Source organism: Camellia sinensis, chromosome 5, assembly GCF_055761805.1.
Source record: "Camellia sinensis isolate YWXY chromosome 5, ASM5576180v1, whole genome shotgun sequence".
Classification (NCBI taxonomy): Eukaryota; Viridiplantae; Streptophyta; class Magnoliopsida; order Ericales; family Theaceae; genus Camellia; species Camellia sinensis.
In genome coordinates, this window is record NC_138965.1 from 207,494,999 (window position 1) to 207,517,466 (window position 22,468).

At 36.7% G+C, this 22,468-nt stretch overlaps 1 protein-coding gene across 6 annotated transcripts; it reads left to right on the forward strand.

The window, feature by feature from the left end:
- Window positions 1-6,897: 6,897 nt before the first annotated feature.
- LOC114278748 (paired amphipathic helix protein Sin3-like 4) lies at window positions 6,898-18,714 on the forward strand. 6 transcript variants are annotated; one of them, XM_028220869.2, is made up of 24 exons: window positions 6,898-7,178; window positions 7,439-7,587; window positions 8,155-8,310; window positions 8,434-8,620; window positions 8,702-8,800; window positions 8,938-9,111; window positions 9,214-9,541; window positions 9,871-9,998; window positions 10,134-10,209; window positions 10,316-10,351; window positions 10,562-10,830; window positions 10,918-11,072; window positions 12,067-12,194; window positions 12,283-12,537; window positions 14,192-14,866; window positions 15,010-15,101; window positions 15,719-16,372; window positions 16,443-16,543; window positions 16,632-16,770; window positions 16,870-17,022; window positions 17,135-17,298; window positions 17,714-17,825; window positions 17,945-18,101; window positions 18,376-18,714. In XM_028220869.2, the coding sequence occupies exons 2-23, from the start codon at window positions 7,514-7,516 to the stop codon at window positions 18,098-18,100; spliced, it is 4,311 nt and encodes a 1,436-aa protein (XP_028076670.2). In that variant the 5' UTR covers window positions 6,898-7,178; window positions 7,439-7,513; the 3' UTR covers window position 18,101; window positions 18,376-18,714. The 6 variants fall into 6 exon arrangements, with proteins under 6 accessions (XP_028076670.2, XP_028076675.2, XP_028076672.2 ...); XM_028220874.2 differs by having other exon boundaries at window positions 6,905-7,178; window positions 17,945-18,136; XM_028220871.2 differs by having other exon boundaries at window positions 6,905-7,178; window positions 17,945-18,714.
- The last annotated feature ends 3,754 nt before the right edge of the window (window positions 18,715-22,468 follow it).

Genomic DNA, 22,468 nt, shown 5'->3' on the forward strand with positions numbered 1-22,468 from the left:
CTGGGTCTTCTCCGTTATCTCGTCTGCCACGCCCGTTCTTATTCTGCCTATCTACTGTATTGACCTTTGCTGAGGCCTTCTTTTCTGGTACCGTGTTTGCACTAGATTTTGCTTTTGCCCGTGCGCCATCCTCTTCTACCCTGATGTGCTGATGCACTCTTTCCATCAGGGCCTCCATGGTGAGGGGTGGCGTCATGGTAATCGAATCCCTTAGTCTGTTCCCTACTGGTAGGCCTCTTTTATATTGCGCAATGGCTAGATTGGTGGGGCAGTCTCCAATCTGGTTGAAAGTCTCCCAGTAGCGACTGTTGTAGGATCTGAGGGTCTCCTTTTCACCCATGTCGATGGAGAGTAACTGGTCTATCTCCACCGGTGTTTTAGTGTTTGTTCGAAACCTTGTTACGAACGCTTCTGCCAATTGGGCCCAGGAGGCTATGCTGCCCTCTGGGAGCTTTTCGAACCAAGTCAAGCCTAGGTCGCCAAGACTTGACGGGAAGAGTATGCACATTAAGGCCTCGTTTCGTCTGTATACAGCTATGACTTGGCGAAAGTGTAAGGCCCCGGTGTCCCACATCGGGAATGGAGGGGGAGTTCCTGGGTTATAAAAGTAAAAACCTGGACCCTTATATAGCATCGAGGCCTTTTTCCAAGTGGTGAAATCCCTATTAGAACTCCCCAGTTAAGCGTGCTTAGGCTGGAGTAGTTCTAGGATGGGTGACCCACTGGGAAGAACAAATCCGTGCGGGCGTGACCTAAAGCGGACAATATCGATGACGTGTAAAGGGTCGGGGTGTTACAGAAAGTGGCTCAAGTGTGAATACGGGTCCGTCTTCCCTTCATATGTGGTGAATTTCGGCTGAAGGAAGCCTGATGGTAGGGGCGCGTTTTCGATTGCTGGGACAAACGGCGAAGTCTGTAATCTTGCCAATGCCTTGTCCGTTTGTTCGTAGGCCGGTCGCGGTATTGGCATTCCAACCTCGACGCTTCCATGCGTCCGAGGAGCCAATCGTTGTAAGGCCGAAACTCGGTGTGGATCCCTTGCCCTGGCATCCTCCTTGCATCGTGCTTTTTCTTCGAGCACGGTTCGTAAGTCGGATGACCTGGGCAGTTCTGTTTGTCTAGATCTGGTTTGGTGTGAATGGGAAGGCCAATACGTGCTTCCTTCAGTATAAGATCTTTCGGATCTCGTCCTCTCAGACCTGGAGTGACGAGTCCTGGAAGATAAGGAGTGAGTGTCGCCTGTCCTGAGGCTTTTGCTCTCTCCTTGGGAGGGTGTAGTATTCCTACTACGATTCTCTGAGTGGCGAGGGGGCGTCTTGTGCTTGCGCCCCTCTCCTGTCGCCACATCCTTAGTCTTCATCTGGCGTTTTAATGCTTCCATGTCCGCCGCCATCTTCCGAATTAGCTCATCTTGTTCCTTTACGCGATCTTCCAGGGCTTGAGGATCAATCCTCCTTCTTTGCCTATCAGGACTTTGAGAGTGACGAGGGCTGCTATTTCGCCTTCCCCTGCCACTCCTCCTGGAGTTATGTTGTTGGGGCTCCAGATCTGCCATAGGAGGGACAGAGGGTAATCCTTCTCGTCTGGCGCCACCGTCTGGAGTTAGCCCGTCGACGGTGGACTGCGGTAGGTCTTCAATGTGTGCCATTGATTTGTGAAAGAGGAGAAGCTTAGTCAAGAGGTTTTTGTTCTTGTCTGTTCTTCCCACAGACGGCGCCAATTGTACGGGGATGAAATAATTCTCCTCGTATAATCCTGTTGACCAAATCCACGCTCCTCCGTACGACGTCGCTTTGTCACCTGAAAACACAAACGTGAGCTAGCCGGCGGGTGTGTGCCGGAAACCTCTCCGATGCCTAAGTCAGAAAACTTGACAAATAGACAAAGCTCTAAGTTTTCAGAAAGATTGTGTTCAATTACCTCCTCCAAGGTGATGTTTGTGGGTTTTTATAAGTTTCCCGTGGCACAATCCTGGTATGACTTGTATTTCTCCATGCAGAATCCTCCTAGGATTCATACTCCAAAGGATAATGCTTATCCTTTTACACCCTCCCCCATTGCTTAAACCAAGTGGGATGGTTTTCTCCATGGCCGAACTATCATTTGGCCGAAGTAAAGTAGGTCGTACTAACAGTAGTTTGGTTCTTCTTCATGCTACACCATATCTCGGGTCTTTCATACACGAACCGTGGTGTATTCGGACCGAACCAACGACTCGACCGGTATAACTCCCAAACCGGTATACCTCTAAGGTCGGTAAAACTTCAAGGCCGGTCTGACTTCAAGTCACTCCCAGACCGAAGTTCATTTACAATCTTCTAACCGAAGTAACTTTATCCTTCGTGAGCCGAAGTAATTTCACCTCCTTGGGCCGAAGTAACTTTGTCTTCCCAAGGCCGGAGTATCCTTGCCCTTCTGGGCCGGAGTATCTATTGCGGCCTTCTTACTTAGTCCTTCGTGTTTTGGGCCTCAATGCCCAAAACGCAGCTCGGCCCAATTTTCCCAAAAATTACCCTCTCACAAACTGACTAAATAAACAACTTCTGTGTTTGAGACTTGACAGGAGGGTCTCGATTTATGCATGTATAGGGGAGAGAGGAGAAGCCTCAAGCCTTTATGGCTGGTCAATAATGCACCATTAACCTCTGCAATAAAGGCAGGAGTTACAAATCCCATTAATGCACTATTAAACTCTGCAATAAAGGCAGAAGTTACAAACCCCATTAACTCTTTCATGAAGCTAACTTCATGGGATAATTTCCCATTCAATTCTCAATGGTTTTTGGTTACTCTATTTGTGGTGTAAAGATCTCATTGCAAAGTATCGCGACCCACTTAGACCCAATATAATAGATGGTTAGAACCCACTTTAATATTTAATTAAAGTCACCAAAAATCTATTTTTTCTAACATATTTGCTCTATCGGGTTGGCCCTTCTGGGCTCAACCAAACATCTCAAAAACTTGGGCCTTTGTGTGGGCCACTACTTCTGCTGCTAGTTTGATGCTTTCATCTTGGGCTTTGATGGGCTTTTTTGACATGGTCTTGAGTAGGACTCATCGGGTATATAGGCAACCCACAACGATGGGCTGGGCTTCTATCATGACCACAGCAGGCCTCCATGCTATGACCAGGTCCACTGTGCAAGAAATGGTTGTTTGGAGAAGACGAGACATCCTATCCCCAACCAAAGGTTCTCACTTACAAATTGTAAAACATAGGAAGTAGCAATTAATAACTTTTTTGGGAAGGAAATAACAAGTAATGCTACACAATTATAAAAAATTAATTAGAATATCTATACATAATGATGTAGCTGGTGCTGCTCTTATTACTTCAAAACGGAAAATTTATTAAGGTAAAATATAAAAACTACATTATTTAAGTCATAAATTTGTATAACAGTTATGAAATAGAATTTAGCTTATCTACCATTAGGCAAGGTTTGGGAAGTGGGTTTGGGTGGGTTAAAATAGTTACAAAAAATAAAATAGATTTTTTAGTCTTAATAAGACAAAACATCACATCCAACCTATAATCATTACATTCTTTCTCTCGCAAAAAAAATTTAAAAAACTAAAAAGCCAAAAACTCTTTCCAAATAAAACTTTTTAACTCTCATACTAAAATAATAAAAAAAGTCAAAAAGACGACCCACTTGCCCAAACCTAGCATATCAATTGGAAAGGTACTAATGAGGCTTGGACGTTGTGCGATTTGCTCTGAATCAAACTATTTATGATCTCATTAATTTTTTGCTCAACCCTAGACGAGAGTCTCCTAAGATGGCTGTGCTTGGATCTTGGCTAAGAAGGCCTAACTTGGTTAACCATCACAAGGCACAATTAGAAATTGGAAGCTGAAAAACCATCTCTAACTATATTTTCATGGGCCCAATTCAAGACTATTCCAGTCCAAACGTACTTAACTTGTTTTGGACCTTCTACATCATCCTACTTGAACTTTAAAAACCAAGTACCAAAAACTTTAAAAACGATTTTAAAAAATAAATTTAAAAAAACAGATTACTACGTCGTTTTGAATGACCCTAGCTGTTTACCAACAGCCACTCACAAATCCGTGGACTTGCCGTAACTCTAAATCAAGCTTGTTTAGTTGTTTTCTCTCTTCTTTTTGTGCAAAAAAAAATTAATTGACAAATTGTTTTGAAAAAAAGGAAAATTATTTTCATATAAAAATACAAATGGTTTGGTTTTTTTTAAAAAGTTTTTATTATTTTTATTTTGAAATATACAAACAAAAATAACAACAAATGAAAAACAAAATCAAACGGGCTGTTTTGCCAAAAACAATCATTTAACAGAAACTAACTCACCTACAATCATCTAGATGCTCTACATTAAATTGTTGTAATGAAAGAATTTTCATTATATTATTCAATAATTGTTAAAAAATTACGTTAATAATTGAAATAATTTTTTTAAAATTTAAAATAATAATGCATTACTATTTAAATAATATAATAAAGATCTTCCATAGGATCTCAATCCTCCCATACACATTTCAATCTACATCACATTATGCACATATACAAGTATCCAAATTCCAAGCAATAATAAATAAACATTTCTAACGTGTATATTTGTATATCACTACTTTTTGGGGGCAAATGTACCCTCCATTGTTGGGCAAATATTTACTTTGAAACTTCAAAAGCATGTCCTAATTAACTGATGATAATCAGTGGACTATCAACAAAATTACTGATACAAAATCAATCATGTAAAATAATTATAGTCATACATATTACATAGTGAAATTTATTATAAAATATACGAGTTCACTCAAATTATTCCACTTATATTTTATGTATTAGTTATGTGGCCAGTTCCATACCTATAAACTTGTTTGTGAACAATTCCGAGTAAATGAAAAATAGAGGCATAAAAAAAGTATTGAGCTTTACTTTAGTCTTGAATTTGGTTTTCTTTAGGAGAGAACTAAAAAATTAACTTATGACTAAAACTAATAAGTCTGAAAAAAAATTGATATACAAAATTAAATTTGTTTGACATATTTTGAACTTTCAGATGAATTTTCAAAACGGTTAAGTGATTTTGTTTTTGTTTTTTTTGTGTTTTTGGTAAGAAATGAATTTACCAAATACGTTATAGTAAAATAAATTTTTTTAACCAAACAACTGATTTTTAAACCGTTACCAAATCATTCCATTTATTTTGACAATTTGCTAGTTTTAGACTTTTAATGATTAAGTTTATTTTATTTTTTAAATTTATACACATTGATTATCTATAAAACGTGTTTTTATTTTTTTAGTAAAAAAATTCAATCTGATAATTATAATATAATATTTGTAGTGTCTTATTAATGATAGTCCTCAGAGCTGTCAATCAAAATATTTATTATTTCAATATATTTTTTTACATATTTCAATAATAACTATTTTTAGTATGTTTCATATTTATTTTAAAAATATACTTATTGTTTATTTTTTGACAAAAAATTAAATAATTACTATCAATTCAATTAAATGGGCCGAAAAGAAGCCCAATCCGTTAAAAGGAAAAGGGGCACTTACTAGTAAGTCTCATATATAAAGTTTAAAACCCATCTAGTCTCAAAATAAAACACTTACACCAATTAAATCTACATATTTTTAATTGTTACAAAAAAATCCTTTGTTTTTTATAAATTTAAAAACACTGCTACATTCCACCACCGCCGAACTTTTGTTTGACGGTCACTGGAGACTCGCCGAAATGTTCAACATCACTTGGAAGTCGCTAGAGTATCGTCGGAGTATTTTGAATATCACTAGAAGTTGCCTGAATGTCCTGAATGTTTGATGGACGTCAAGAATATCGTTGGAAATTTTCCAGAATGTCCAAAATATTGTCTGAAAAAAAATAAACAGAGATATTATAGTGAAAAAAAAATAAGAAAATGCACTAAATATTAATAAACTGAAAAAAAAAAACCAACAACAACAACAATAGAAAAAAATATATATTATTTTTTAATTTTTGTAGGGTTTAAATAACTAATCTCCAATATTGATCAAACTGAAAAGTAACTGTAAAATGTTACAGTTTTTTACAGTTTCAAAGTATGATTTTATTAAGCATTTATTCTTATTAATCAAACTGAAAACATGTTATAAAACTGCAAAATTTTATAATTTTAAAACTGTAAAATTTTACAATTTTCATTGTCTGTAACTAAAACTCGTAAACAATTTATTCAGAACTTAAAATTTTTTTCCATTAAAACAGAAAAATAAAAGTGTGAAGTAGAGAAAATGTAGAAAAATTGAGAGATTGGATGAGAGAAATAGATATAGAGAAGATTGTACTCCGGTAACTATTTTTTATTTAAATCTAGTTGGATCTTCTTTGCCGGAAACTCGTCTTCTTCGCCATCAGTGAGGGTAAAATGAAGAGTCGGTGATTAGTGACCGGTGAACCCCAATCAATCTTAGTCGTTGGTTGCTGATAATTATACATTAGAAAGAGAAAAATTAATGTATAATCGTCGATTATCAAAAATTACAAAGAGATAGAAGCAGATAAAAATAAATGCACAAAAAATAACAAAAATAAAAAATACGAAATAAATTTTTGAAAATATCGAAAAGAATATAACTAAGTAGACTTCAAATCATTTAAATAATTTGCCCAAAAGAAAAACGACTATATCCATGCCCCTATTTTCCTTTCATCTCTTCTTTCTGTGTTCTGTGTGTATACATATCAACACCGCAACACATTACGCAGCTCTCTCTCTCTCAATTTTGCGTCCTATGTTTTTCTCGGTAAAAAAAAATGTTGTTTCATTTAAATAGAATATATAAGTAATTTGCCCAAAAGAAAAACGACTATCTCCACACCCCTATTTTCCTTTCATCTCTTCTTTATGTGTTGTGTGTGTATATATATCAGCACCGCACCACGTTACACACATCTCTCTCTCTCTCTCTCTCAAATTTGCGTCCTCTGTTTTTCTCTGTAAAAGAAAGTGTTGTTTCAATTATCGAATTCCCTCTCTCTCTTTCTCTCTCTCTCTCTCTCTCTCTCTCTAAGATCATACTATCATATATGCTCTGATATATATATATATATATGCACGACACATATTTGTTCTAACGCATCTTTGTTCTTCGTCTGCCGTCGACTCGAAGATCTTGGGCTCTCTCTTTGTAATTTCCGCTTCTCCGATTAAACCATTGTTGTCTCTGCAATTATGTTATGTGCCTTGCTTTATTTTCAAGTAATGTAATTTAGTCTCGGTTTTTTGTTTTTTTTTTTTGGTGTGAAATTTGTGCTTCGAAGGTGATCTGTTGAGAGGTTTGGTTTGAATTTAAAATTGTGCGTTATTGTGATTTGTTTGTGAATTTTTCCAGATCTGGTGTGTAATTTCTTGCTATTTTGGTTTGAATGAGAGTTGTGTTTTTCTTAGGATTGTGAATTTAATCGGACTCTCTTAAGTCTCGACAAAGCATGATTTCTTGAAGATTAAAAGTTAATTGCAAAGATGAAGAGGTCTAGAGATGATGCGTACATGAGTTCTCAACTCAAACGGCCCATCGTCTCCTCTCGCGCCGAACCGTTAGTCCTCTCTCTCTCTCTAGTTCTTTTTCCCCATTCTCTCTCTCTCTCTCTCTCTCTCTCTCAATTTTCTTATTTTGTGAGATTGTAAGCTGTGATTATGTGTGCTTGTTCACGTGGTGTTTTATTTAGTGATGAAAATTTAATCTTTTGACTCTGTAATCGTGTAATTTATTTAAAATTCTATTGAATCTTGATATTATCAGCGGTTCTGTGAATTCTGTTAGTATACTGGTTAGATATTTTGTTTGGTTGACGAGTAAAGGCTTTGGATTTAAATATATATATATATATATATATTTGGATTGGATAATAATATTAGATTTTTGTTCAAGTCGTCTTTAGAAAATCTGTCTGAAGTTTGATTGTGCCCAGGGTTCAAGGTAAAAATAAGGATTTCTGTTCTATAGAACATTGTACATACCCATCTTTGTTGAAAGAATGTATTTTTACTATAAATTTGTTGTTATCATGAAAAGAAAAATTGACTGTCACTTGGCCATTTGATTCATTCAAGGAGTTGATGAATATATTGATTAATTTTTTTAAATTTTTTGGGTGATGAAGCTCTGGGCAACCTCAGATAATGGCTGGAGCAAGCACACAGAAACTAACAACAAACGATGCACTGGCATATCTCAAGGCGGTTAAGGACATATTTCAAGACGATAGGGAGAAATACAATGAGTTCCTTGAAGTTATGAAAGATTTCAAGGCTCAAAGGTTTGATTATTTGCCTCTTTTTTTTTTACTGTACTTGCAGAATCCAAAATCAAGTTTTCACTCATTGAAAAGGAAAAAAAAAACACTCATTGATTTGAATGTTATTTTTTTTCTTGTTTGTAGAACCGACACGACTGGTGTCATACAAAGAGTGAAGGAATTATTTAAAGGGTATCGGGACCTAATTTTGGGTTTCAATACCTTTTTGCCTAAGGGTTATGAGATCACCCTTCCGCCTGAGACTGAACCAGCTCCTGTTAAGAAGCCTGTCGAATTTGAAGAAGCTATCAATTTTGTCAATAAAATTAAGGTGAAAACAGCATGCTGCATTTAAGTATTATATTCTAGTTTTCCCTTCAATGGTTTGCATCTAATGGTGCTTTGCTTGCAGACAAGGTTTCAAGATGATGATATTGTGTATAAATCTTTTCTTGACATTTTGAATATGTATCGAAAGGAAAACAAATCCATTACTGAGGTCTACCAGGAGGTGTGTTTGTTGTGTTTTCTAGTCATTAACTTCTATCTGCTTTTTGGCATTTTCCTTTTTTGTCGTTTACATTGCTATGGCATTGGAGTTGTTTCCCTTAATGGTGAGTGTTACTAATAATTTTCATCTATTTGTAGGTTGCTACTCTTTTCCGAGAGCACCATGACCTGCTTGTGGAGTTCACACATTTTCTACCTGATGCTTCAGCAGCAGCCTCTCTTGCCTTTGCTCCATCTGGTAGGAATTCTATCTTCCGCCATGATGATAGGGGCTTGCCTTTGTCCGCAACAAGGCTTATGCATGTTGAAAAGGTAGTTTCTCCAATTATTTACCTATTTATTTATTGGCCTTTTCCCTCCTAACTTATTTTTTATGATCAATCTAACATATCACCTATTATAAAATTTTGCCAGAAGCGTATCGTTTCACATGCGGACTGTGATCTCAGTGTTGACCGGCCAGATCTAGACCATGATAAAGCATTGCTGAGAGCTGGCAAAGAGCAGCAGAGACGTGGTGAAAAAGAGAAGGAGAAAAGGGAAGACAGAGACCGAAGAGAACGGGAGCAGGATGATAGAGACTTTGAGCATGATGGTATGCAGCATTTCCCACATAAACGGAAATCTGCTCATAGGATTGAAGATTCTGTTGCTGATCAATTACGCCAGGGTGGGAAAGGGGAAGAAAACTTTGGGATGCACCCTGGTTCATCCTCTTATGATGACAAATCTGCCTTGAAAAGTGAGTAATTGTGCTAGTTGTGAATTCACAGGCTTTAATGTTGTTCAATTTATTATTGTGTCTTTACTTAATATATATTGTAACAACTTGTTAAGGTATTTCAAAGGAAAACATCATTTTACTTTAGTTGTGAGACTTATGATGTACTAAGCCAGGTCAGTGTATTCCGAAACGTAAATCACTAGGTCAGTGTTTTCTAGTTAACATTAAAATTTTGAACAACCCTGAGTAAAATATATGTACGTCTGTACTTCCCTCTGTTGCCCTGTTTTTTAGCCACTAGTTCTCAGTGTTTCAATTGCATCCTTAGTACGTTGGTGTGGTTGCAGGTATATACAGCCAAGAGTTTTCCTTTTGCGAAAAAGTGAAGGAGAGATCTGATGTTTACAATGACTTTTTAAAGTGCCTTGATCTCTACAGCAGAGAAATCATTTCACGATCAGACTTGCAAAATCTGGTATGCCATAATTTTCAATGCTTGTATTTATAATGTTTGTCCGTTCTGGTATGCATTGCATGTGTGTACAAATGAAGTAATTATTTGCATGTGCAGATATGATCGTAAGTTAATGGCATCTTTTGGTTGTGTCAGGTCAATGGCTTACTTGGGAGATATCCAGACCTAATGGAGGGGTTCAACGAATTTTTTGCTCGATGTGAAAAGATTGGTAATGGTCATTGACTGCAGCTTATCAAGTTCTATGTATTTAAGTATATTTTCTGATCTGGATTCTGCATTCTTATGATTGTATTTAATTAAGATCTATCTTGCAGATGATTTTCTTGCTGTTGCCGGTGTTATGAGTAAAAGTAAGTTAAATGATTTAGTTTTAGATTTTATATTTATGGTTAGATATGTTTCTCTTAGCTTGTTTTTGCCCAAGGTGTTCAGGTATCTGTATCCTTAAGTTTCTAGATCTCAAGTGAAGTTGCTATTGATGCGATCAACATTTTAGAAGGCATTGAAATACCTTAATGCTGTGCACAGTAATGTCTAACCTGGCTTTTAATTAATTACAGGATCCTTGGGGAATGAAGGAAATTTACCCAGGCCACTAAAGATAGGGGACAGGGATAGAGATCGGGATGATAAAGCCAAAGATAGAGATTGTGAAAACAGAGAAAGGGATCGACCCGACAGAGGTGTATCCTTTGGTAGTAAAGATGTAGCAGGCCACAAGATGTCTCTCTTTTCAAGCAAGGACAAATATATGGCAAAACCTATTCAAGAACTTGACCTCTCTAACTGTGAGCAATGCACTCCCAGCTATCGACTTCTGCCCAAGAATGTAAGTAGTTCTTTCATCGAGATTTCCGACTTTTGAGGCATTCACTAACTTCTGGAAGCATACAGAATTAATGTTTTCTTGATGCAGTATCCCATACCTTCAGCTAGTCAGAGAACAGATGTTGGCGCTGAAGTATTGAATGATCATTGGGTGTCTGTCACTTCTGGAAGTGAGGATTATTCTTTCAAACACATGCGCAAAAACCAGTATGAAGAAAGCTTGTTTCGATGTGAAGATGACAGGTTTGGAATTTCTTGGAGGCTTAAAATATTATTAATGTATACGTTTTACCTTTATTTGACATTACGTAAGACCTTATTTCCTCTTGTGGCTTCTCAGTTTCATTTTCTGTCTCCTCCCTGTTACTTTGCAGCTTTAGATTACTAGTTTAGAGCATCTCCAATGGTGTAGTATGTTGTGTTGTTTTAGCTATCAAAAGTGCACTTTATAAAGATTTGCTACCTACTGCTCCAACAGTGTCTAGTGCTCCAACAGTGTCTAGTACTCCAACAGTGATTTTTTATTTTTTATTTTTTATTCAATTTATTAATATAAGTCAACGTTACAAATAAATAGATGGGCTATTGCATAGATGTAATTTCTATCTATATATTTAATTTATCTTAAATCATTTGTAACAAATTAACTCACTCTCAAAATTTATCTTGACATGACATCGTTGTAATTAGTGATAAATTAAACTCCAGTTATAATGGCATTGATGTACTTTTTATCATAAAAGTCAACTGGTTGAAGGCATAGTATAAAATACAACTGGGCTATTTTAGTGTGTTTTTGTTGTACTGTACTATTTTAGCATTATTGCTAGACCTGAATACTACACTACTAGAGATGCTTAGCAGCCTGATTAATTATGCAATGCTTGTGCATTTTTGTTTGAATCAAGTCCTTGCTACTGGAATATCTCTCTCTATTGCATGGCTATAATTTATTCCATGATTCTATGCAACCTTTCCTTGTTATACTACACTACTAGAGATGCTTAGCAGCCTGATTAATTATGCAATGCTTGTGCATTTTTGTTTGAATCAAGTACTTGCTACTGGAATATCTCTCTCTATTGCATGACTATAATTTATTCCATGATTCTATGCAACCTTTCCTTGTTTTCTTTTATATTTACTGTGCAATTAATAGTTTGAATCTTTGAAGTGTTTTCTTTCATATTGTTTAGAGTTTGACATCTGCTGATGTTATTGTTTTATATGATGTCAGGTTTGAATTGGACATGTTGTTGGAGTCTGTTAATGCGACAACTAAGCGTGTAGAAGAATTATTAGACAGGATAAATGATAATACAATCAAAGCAGACAGTTCAATTCGTATTGAGGACCATTTTACAGGTGATAAAGTTTATAAGTGACTAACGAGTTTGCAGGATATCTTTTAAGCTATCATGTTGAATGCTTTTCTCTTTTGTGTTTATTGTAGCTCTGAATCTGAGGTGCATCGAACGTTTATATGGTGACCATGGCCTTGATGTGATGGATCTACTGAGGAAGAATGCACCTCTTGCGCTGCCAGTCATATTAACTCGCTTGAAGCAGAAACAAGAGGAGTGGGCTAGGTGTCGTGCTGATTTTAATAAAGTTTGGGCTGAAATCTATGCTAAGAACTATCACAAATCGCTTGATCATCGTAGCTTTTACTTCAAGCAGCAGGACACAAAGAGCTTGAGCTCAAAAGGTAATTTAGAAGTAAATGTTATTAACCTTTAGTTTTTTAAAAACATTGTTAAAAACATTTATGAATGAAAGCAGAAGAATTTCGTTATTCCACTAGTATTGCGTTTTGGACCCTTGGGAAACGGAAATGTTTATTCTGTTTCAATGGAAACATTTGAAAATTTTGTTCCTTACTTATGCTGAGGCAATGCTTTCATTTTTACTCACATTAGCTTCCAGGAACTTTTGGGATTTGGTTTCACATTCCTGATGATGAATTTATGCCAGTCAAGAGTATAAAGACTTGAAATTGGGACATTGAGATCTGATCTCCATAATGTGAATAGTTCTGCTTCTCTCTCAAAGTGTTTCCTTACCTTCCTAACCATTTTGATGATATCCATTATAAGAGTTACTTTCTGTAGTTCTATTTTTAGGGGTTGTTTGGAGTGTGCTAAATAAGTGTACTTTTTGACTTTTTGGACTAAAAAGTATAGGAAAAAAAAGGTGGTTATTGGGGATAACTTTTTGTCTTTTTACGAAAAAAATGTGTATTAAAATATTGTATAAAATAGCAAAATTACGTTTTTACCCCTACGTTCTAGACTCATCAGTAACAGTGCTGCACAAGGACTATATGGAATGGTTGAAATGGTGAGAAGAATCTGAACCATATGCATATACAGCATGAGGCTTCATGGGTACTGTTGAGCCCGTGGAGGCCCACCACAGGTCCTTTTTTGATAATCCAAACCGTTGAATGTGTAGAACTCGTTGAGTATTATATGCCTATAAAAAATCACTTTGATCGAATATCGATAGTTATGTGATCAAAACAATTTTGTATGAGAAAAATGTACAGTGAAAAATAAATGGCTGAAAAAAATCTGATTTGATTACATAGCTATCCATATTCGATCAATGTGATTTTTTTCAAGCATATAATGCTCGACAAGTTCTACATATTGAATGGTTCGAATTAACGAAAATGGGATCCGTAGTGGGCCCCCATGGGCCCAACAGTACTCTCCAACTTAATGAATATGTATATCTATTTTTTTTTTGGTACCATCACTGTGTAGCTTTTTGAATTATACTAATATTGTGGAAATTAATTTTTTTTATATTTTTAATTTGTGAATAGTGATAACTTTTTTACTTTTTGAGTAACTTTTTAACTTTTTCTCAACATGTCAAACCAGCCATTAGTAAAGATTTCAACATGTGAGGAAAATGTCTTCCTGATTTTTAGAAGAAAGCTGCTTTTTTTATATAAAAAAATCTTTTGGAGACTCAACTGAGGAGGAATCTGAGTTGACTTTCCACGGATGCAAGAGGAATTCGTATCTTTATATTCCTTCAATATTTTGTTAATTGTGGAATTGCTTGGACATCCATGGAAATAGAATCATTCCATTGTGTTTAACACAACTTGGTGGTCTCCAATGTGGAATGGAAATTTTAGACCATCTAAGACCTTTGAAATGTCTTATTTTGGACATGCTTTAAGAAAGCCAAATTGATTCTTATGTATACTACATAAAAAGATTAAGTCGACTAATTTCAAATATTATGTTCAACATAAGGAATTCATGCAATCACCATATGACATGGGATGTCTCATATTTTGTTCAGTTACGATGGATCATATTTCATGTTTTAACATCTTTGTACAGCCTTATTGACTGAGATTAAAGAAATCAGTGAAAAGAAGCACAAGGATGATGATATGCTTCTTGCTTTTGCTGCTGGAAATAGAAGAACTATCATTCCACATATGCAATTTGAATATCCTGATTCGGACATCCATGAAGACTTGTACCAGCTAGTCAAATATACCTGTGGTGAAGTTTGTACGACTGAACAGTTGGATAAAGTTGTGAAGATTTGGAAAACCTTCTTGGAACCGATGCTCGGGGTTCCTTCTCGGCCTCAAGGGGCAGAGGACATGGAAGATGTTGTAAAGGATAAGAATCATATTTCACAAAGTGGTGCTGTAAATGTTGGAGACAGTAATGGCAGTCCAATTGGTGGTACAACTATCATTACTACCAAAAAATCAAATCCATCCAGAAATGGAGATGAAAGTACTCCGCCCGAACAATCAAGTTCCTGCCGAGTTTGGTTGATAAATGGTGAAAATGGGATTAAAGAAGATAGTCCTCATGATGTTAATCATACTGCATGTAAAAGTGATACCTTACATAACACCAGTCAACTTGGAAGCGTTCAGAGTAATACTATTTTGGCTAATGAAACATCTGGGCTCAGCAGACAAGGTACTTCAAATGAGCAGTTAGCTAATTCAAATACATCACTGGTTGCAGGAGCAAACAGGGAAATTCCATCAGGTTTGCATAATGTTCTCGAATCTTGTACAACTTGTATTTATTTTGTTCCTCTGCTCTCCGACCTAGACACTGCCAGCCATTATTTTGGTGTCATTATTCTGATATTGATGGCTGGGATTCTGAGATGCACTTTTTATTGCAAGGCCTTTGTGCTATTCCTACCGGACGTGGCAATGCTGCTGTTGAGGGTGGGCTTGAAATGAGGCCTAGGGATGAAATTTTACCTTCATCAGAGGTATGATGAAGTTTCTGGTAATAATCCCTTGAAATTGGCATTCTTAGGTTATCAAATAGAGCTCATTCTTTGTTGGTTGAGTGCTCTTGGTTTTGGTGAGTAATATCTTTATTATGATGTTTGATATTCTCTGATGTTAAGCATTGAAAGAAGCATAAATAAAAGGACTAAAGAATGGACGATTGGCTTACAAAATAGCATTTTACTTTCCTAAGTGTGGGGTTACAATTTGCCATTGGCCAGCTGTTTACTTGGTTAAATTGATCTATGAGAAGAAATCTATACTGAAATCATAGTGGTCTATCACCAGTTGTTAGCTTCAATGGTATATCTCCCATCACCCAAAAAGAGGAGTGTTCAAATCTTCTGTGGAACATGGGTCAGAAACACTTTTTGTAATTATGGATCTACTACTAAAATGTCAATGCAGAATCTCAGCAAATATGCATTACATGTTAGAAAAACAAAATCACAACGGGTTTGCATATTTGTAATATTTTTGTATGGATTTAATTTATCAAAAAATAATAATAGAATGGATGTAAAAAGATATATTTATTTGGATTCATATGCCATATTAATGAAAAATTCTTTGGTCCTCTTTGATGATGCTACAGGGTGGTGATTGTCCAAAACCAGTTTCATCTTTAAATGGGGCAATTACAGAAGGCAACAAAGTTCACCGGTATCACGAAGAATTTGTTGGGCACTCCAAAGTTGAAAGAGAGGAGGGCGAATTATCTCCAAATGGAGATTTTGAGGAGGATAATTTTGCAGCATATGGAAATGGTGATATGGAGGCTGCACCTAAATCGAAGGATAGTGCTGCAAACAGGCAATATCAAAATCAAATCAAACATGGAGAAGAAGAAATATGTTGTGGAGAGACAGGAGGAGAAAATGATGTCGATGCTGATGATGAAGGTGAGGGAAGTGCTCAGAGGTCATCGGAGGACAGTGAAAACGCTTTTGAAAATGGTGATGTTTCAGCAAGTGAGTCTGCTGACGGCGAAGATTGCTCCCGGGAGGAGCATGAAGAAGATGGAGATCATGATGAGAATGATAATAAGGCTGAAAGTGAAGGTGAGGCTGAAGGGACGGCCGATGCTCATGATGTTGAAGGAGAGGGAACATTGTTGCCACTCTCTGAGTGTTTTCTACAAACAGTGAAGCCTCTTACGAAGCACGTTCCTCTGGCATTACATGGAAAGAAGGATTCTTGTGTCTTTTATGGAAATGATTCTTTCTATGTGCTGTTTAGGCTTCATCAAGTAAGTCTTAGTTTGTTTTGAAATATTTTTACATGATTGTTCCTAATATATATATATATATACTTTGCAGACACTGTATGAGAGAATACAATCGGCGAAGATTAATTCATCATCTGCTGAAAAGAAGTGGAGAGGTTCAAATGATACAAGTCCAACCGATCTGTATGCGAGGTGGGTTGACTTTGCAAGTTTTTTCTTTCAAACAACATTCAAATGATTAATGCATATTGATTTTGCAATTTCCTTCTACGTGTTTTAGATTCATGAGTGCACTTTACAATTTACTTGATGGTTCCTTTGATAACACAAAATTTGAGGATGATTGCCGAGCTATTATTGGAACACAGTCATACCTTCTCTTCACGTTAGACAAGTTGATATATAAACTTGTCAAACAGGTAAACATTAACATAATCCATTTCTCTTCATGTGTTTTTTGGTGTATATTTATTTTCTGATTCTGACTTGAAGATTCATTTTTGGGGTTTCTCTCATAGCTTCAAATGATAACAAGTGATGAGATGGACAACAAACTTCTCCAACTATATGCATATGAAAAATCAAGAAAACCTGGAAGATTTGTTGATATAGTTTATCATGATAATGCCCGTGTTCTTCTTCATGATGAGAACATATATCGGATTGAATGTGTAGGTCTTTTATTATTTTTGCAACTTGGTGCGAAATTTTATCTGATTACACACAGAAACTTTTACATTTTTAATATGCCCTGATATACCAGTGGGTTTTAATTTGCTGCAGTCATCCGCACCAACTCGTTTGTCCATACGGTTTATGGACTATGGCCATGATAAGCCCGAAGTCACTGCTGTTTCCATGGACCCTAATTTCGCAGCTTATCTTCATAATGACTTCTTGTCACTTGTTCCTGACAAAAGGAAGAAGTCTGGGATTTTCTTGAGAAGGTATGTACGCAACGGACAAAAGGAAGAAGTCTTGGGATTTTCTTGGGATTTTCCTCGCAGTTTTTAGTCTTTTATGGTTACTTAGGGTTATAAATGAGTTGAGTCAAGTTGAGTAACTAGTTCAAACTTGGTTTCAAAACAGACAAAACTTTCAAGCTTCAAAAATGTGTTCAATCTTGGTTTGTTTATCAATTCAGTCGATCTTAAACGAGCTTTAGTTATCGAGCTAAGTTTGAGCCAAGCTCAGAAAATTAACAAACTTTAAAATATGTTTTAAGTTCGGCTTCGTTTACCTAACAAGCCAATCTCACAAGCTTTTAGCAAGTCGAACATGAGTCAAGCTCGAGTAGCTTGGTTTGTTTTATAGCCTTGACTTTACTGCTGTCGGTTAGTGAATGTTGATTTGTTTTTGCAGAAATAAATACAAAAATGAATTTGGAGATGAATTTTCTGCTACAAGCCAAGCCATGGAGGGACTCCAAATTGTGAATGGTCTCGAGTGCAAGATAGTTTGCAATTCATCCAAGGTGTGTTTTATGAAGTCGAGTTTTTTTGTCATCAAGTAGTGATTTGAGGGAATGTATTTTTATGTTACGAAGTGTGACATTTTGATGCTAAATATGGGTTGTATTTGGTAATGTCATAGGTCTCTTACGTTTTGGACACGGAGGATTTCTTGTACCGGGCAAAAAGAAAAAGGAGAACTTTGCATAACAGGACTTCATGCCATGACCAAGCAAAGTTTTCAAACGGTCGTCTAACCAGAGTCGAACGGTTCCGCAGATTGCTTTTTGGTTCATAGTGTACGGTTTTCTACAACAGCGCAAAAGTGGATACAGTATATTCCACCATATTTTGGAACTTTCTTTGATTTTGTTTTCATTTTCCGGAAACGAAAGTATTGAAAAGTTTGAAATCACCTAGTGTTTAGTTTTTGTACCAAAACAGTTTTCAAAAATTTAAGAACTTTACAGTGTATATCCTAAAAGTGGATTGTTTTCAGAAATTGTTTTTGAAAACAGTTTTTAGAAACAAGTTCATTAACATTGTTGATGTTGTGATTTTGATGTTTTTCAGTAGCCAATCAGACGATTTTTCAAATGGAAAGCTTCCAGAAGTGGAAGAGAGAGATTGGCTTTGCAGGAAGAACTATGTGGTGACGTAGTCATAGGTTTCATGGCATTTTGAATCCCCAATTCTGTAAATAGAGAGGTAATGTGCAATGTGAAATGAAAAAATCTGTTCTTTTTATTCATTGACCCCTCCTTTCTTTTTTTCTTTTTTTTTTTTTCGTTTCCTTTCTGTTCCATGTAGCACTTTCGTTTTGACTTTGAGTTGGCTGCAATGCAGCTTGATTAGTACAAGTGTAAGAAGAATATTCTCCAATTTAAATGACAGTTTTGATATGTTTTGATATTTTTGTTTTTTCGTGTTTTGTTATTTAATATATAATGTATATATTTGTGAGAACACCAAAAACAAAAACAAAAAAACAAAAAAAAAAAAAAATTTTGTAATTTTTGAATTTTGTAAAGGTGTTCTTACGATTTTTATACTTTATAAGTGATCTAAGCACTCGTTTGGTATGGTAGATTTTGGAGCTAAAAGGTTATTTTAATTACAAAATGATAAAATAAATTAAAAAGTTAATAAGATAATATGTCACATTTAAAGTATAATCATTTCATTTTTTTTTAATAAAGTTAAAAAAGTCAAAAAATTTATTTCAAACGAGACTTTTTAACTCCAGATTTAATAATCAAAAAGTTAACCTGTCTCCCAAACCAACCTTAAATTAAGTGAATTCGAAAAAATAATGATTAAAATATTAAAAACTAAAAAATATAGATTAAAAATTCAAATTTTTTATTTTTCATGCTTTGTTATTTTAAATTAATGTAATTACAAACACACTCCCTAAAGTTTATTTAAATTACGAATTATCTACTGTGATTTTAAAAATTACATTATGCCTCCTAAAGTTTCTAATTTCATAATAAATAGTTCATTTTATTAATAAATCATTAAATTAATTAACAATTTTTAATAATGTTAAAATTTTATTTTAATTAATAATTCAGATAATTTTATTATTATATTGGAGAATAGTTAAAATTTTATTTTTTCAATTAATTCTGTTAAATAAAAAATTTTGACAGAGAGGAGATATTTGTAAATTTCCAAACCACTGCAGACAATTCTTATTTTAATTAGACGGTAATTTACCCTTTAATATATGTGAGGACATAATTTTTGAATAACGACACGTGGCCGAGGTGTCATTGGAGTGCCAGTCAAGGTGCCACGTGTCCTGATCATGACGCCGAGATGATCTCAGTTAGGCCGAGGTTATCTCCGAAGATACCGGAATCCGAGATTAGCGGATAAGGGACGAGAGTCCTAGAATGGGAGAAGGCTTCAGTTTGGGTATAAGGCTCTTAGAGAGTTTATCACAATCCTACTAGGAGTCCAAGATTAACAGTAATCTTAAGTCCAAAGCTAGGCTTCTATTGGGACTAGGTAAGTGTTGGCTATAAAAGAGAGGCACCCCCATGGGTCTAAGGTACGCTTTTTGTATTATGAATAGTGAGTTAAGCACTTTTGCTGTTTTTGAGAGATAACTGACTTGATCATCGGAGTGCCCCCAGGTGGACGAACCACCGCCGGAATCTCTTCTTTCTGTGACAGGTTGTTCGGGCTACATCTATTCTGCTAGTGTTCTCTAGCTGAGCGCTTGATTGGCAGTGTGGTTGGAAATTGACACACACAATTTGGCGCCGTCTGTGGGAAAGATAGTAGAATAGATGGTCAACAACAGACGGAAAGAAAAGGTTGGAAACGACACTCCTGTTGGGAGTGGAAAACGTATCGACCTTGACGTCGAAGAAGACGACTGCAACAAAGAGACTCGTGATAAGAATCACAGAGAAAAGGACATCGGCCAGGAGGGCGACGCACCAAAGAAATCAGACCGAAGTGGGTATTATAATGAGGATGACCTCCAGGTATGGAAAGATAGATGCCTGCGGAGGGACGAAAAGATGAAGGGAATGACAGACTTACAAACGGTCGTCAATTTCATGATGCAAAACAACATCATGCAGCCACCATTCCCGCTGCAAGACACGCCGATTCCAGCGGCCAAGAACAATGCCCAGAAGGGAGGGAAGAAAGCAGTCCCTGTAGCCCCCAGCACACCAGGACCAAGGAACACTCTCACCGGCCTTCAAGGGAGGTCGGGCGAGGAGAGTCAATGAAGGGAAATTCACGGAGGACGCATCGTACCACAGAAACTGACCCCAAAGAACATCGGCATGTTCAAGGGAAGGAATTATGTTTCGACGCAACTAACGGAGAGAGGTCCAAGAGGACTTATAATGACACTGGAAACAGCGCGCCGAAAAGGCTAAAATCCGGAGATAGCCGAGCTCCAGGACGAACCAAGGAGGATCTGAGGGATTACCTCCAGAGGAAGCAACAAAATGCCGAGGTTACTTTCCCGATCAAGCCGAGAACATCGTTCTCAGTAGAGTTGGACAAATTTGAGGCCTCAAAAAGGTTCCACATGTCGAGATTCCAGATATACGACAGTAAGTCGGACCCGAACTTTCACGTCGGCTTGTACCTAAACTCGATGGCATTATACATCGGGAACGAGCCATTGCTCTACAAGATGTCCCCCTCTTCCTTTGGGGAAATTGCATCAGACTGGTTTCACAAGCTGCCGAAAGGAACTATGAAAACCTGGGAAGGCCTGGCCGGGATGTTCGTGGCCAGGTTTGTGACAAATAAACTACAGCCATTAAGGGTGGACTCCCTGATGACTTTGAGAATCAGTGAGGATGAAAGCCTTAGGATCTACGCCAAAAGGTATTATGAGGTGTTTAACCGAATACCTGAGTGCAACCAAGAGGTGGCCGTCGTATCTTTCAAGAACGGCCTGAAAGATGATTGTCCACTTCGAAAGTCATTGGCAAAAATACTGCCAAAAAGTATAGAGGAACTCATGGCCAGAATTGATAAATATGCCAGAGCCGAGTGTTATCCCAAGTAGGCAACCCAAGAGGGGCGGTGAATTGGATTATTAAAAATTCTACAATATTAAAATTAACACAATATTTAGAATTTTAATAAAAAAAAACAGAATAATAATTATCAATATAAAAGTAAGAGAGATAGGGAGAGAAAATTAAACACTGAGATTTATAGTAGTTTGGCACTCCAGGCCTACGTCCACTCCCCAAGGAACCTCCTTGAGAATTTATTTACTATCAATTGAATAAATACACCACCAAATTTGTGGATTTGGCATGGGACTTACTCTTATCTATTGAGCCTCACTCAACAATAAATGTCTTACCCTTACAAAATCTCTCATAAAAATAAGGAATAAGAATAAGCGGTATTTAAACCCTCATTTACAATAATTCTCTCACAAAGAATAGATATGAAAGTGTAAGAACAAAGGCTAGACTTAGATCTGAAAGTGAAAGAGTAGAATACAATATACTTAGAATTTTGGAGCTCACCAAAAATTTTCTCTTCAAGTTCTTGATTTTTTTCTCCACACACAGCACTTCTATTTATACACAAAAATATACCCGTTGGACGCTCCTTGCTGACGTCATGGCTTACATAAGCACGTTGCTGATGTCGTGGCTTATGTGCGGGGAGTAAATATTCAGGCAAGCCGGCACTCCTTTCTTCCAAGCTCCGCTTCTATCCGGTCACCTGCGAGTAAATAGCGGTGAGTTACCCGGCAGTGTGTAGCCGGAAAAACCCTCCGACGATCAAGTTAGCGCACACCTTAGGATAGAGAGAGAGAGAGAGGAGTGTTTAAGTGTAAGAATTTCCTTACAAAGTGTTCCTGTATCGCGTATGGGGGGCGCAGACATGCTTATATACCTTTTTGCGCCCCAAATCTACTCCCATTGGTCTCTCGACACGTGGCTCTGTTATCCCATCTGTCAGCACAAATCTTGCAATACATCACCTAACCCAACTACCAGCCCACTCTGCTGGGAGCACGGTAGCCGGGCAACATTATCTCGGCTATCAACGGCCATACTGAACATGCCCAAGTGCAGTTGATGTCGTAGTTTCCTACTACCGGGCTTAATTCCAGCCGTGCTCAACTGTATTCCGGCGAACCTGAGCTGGAGATTGGTAA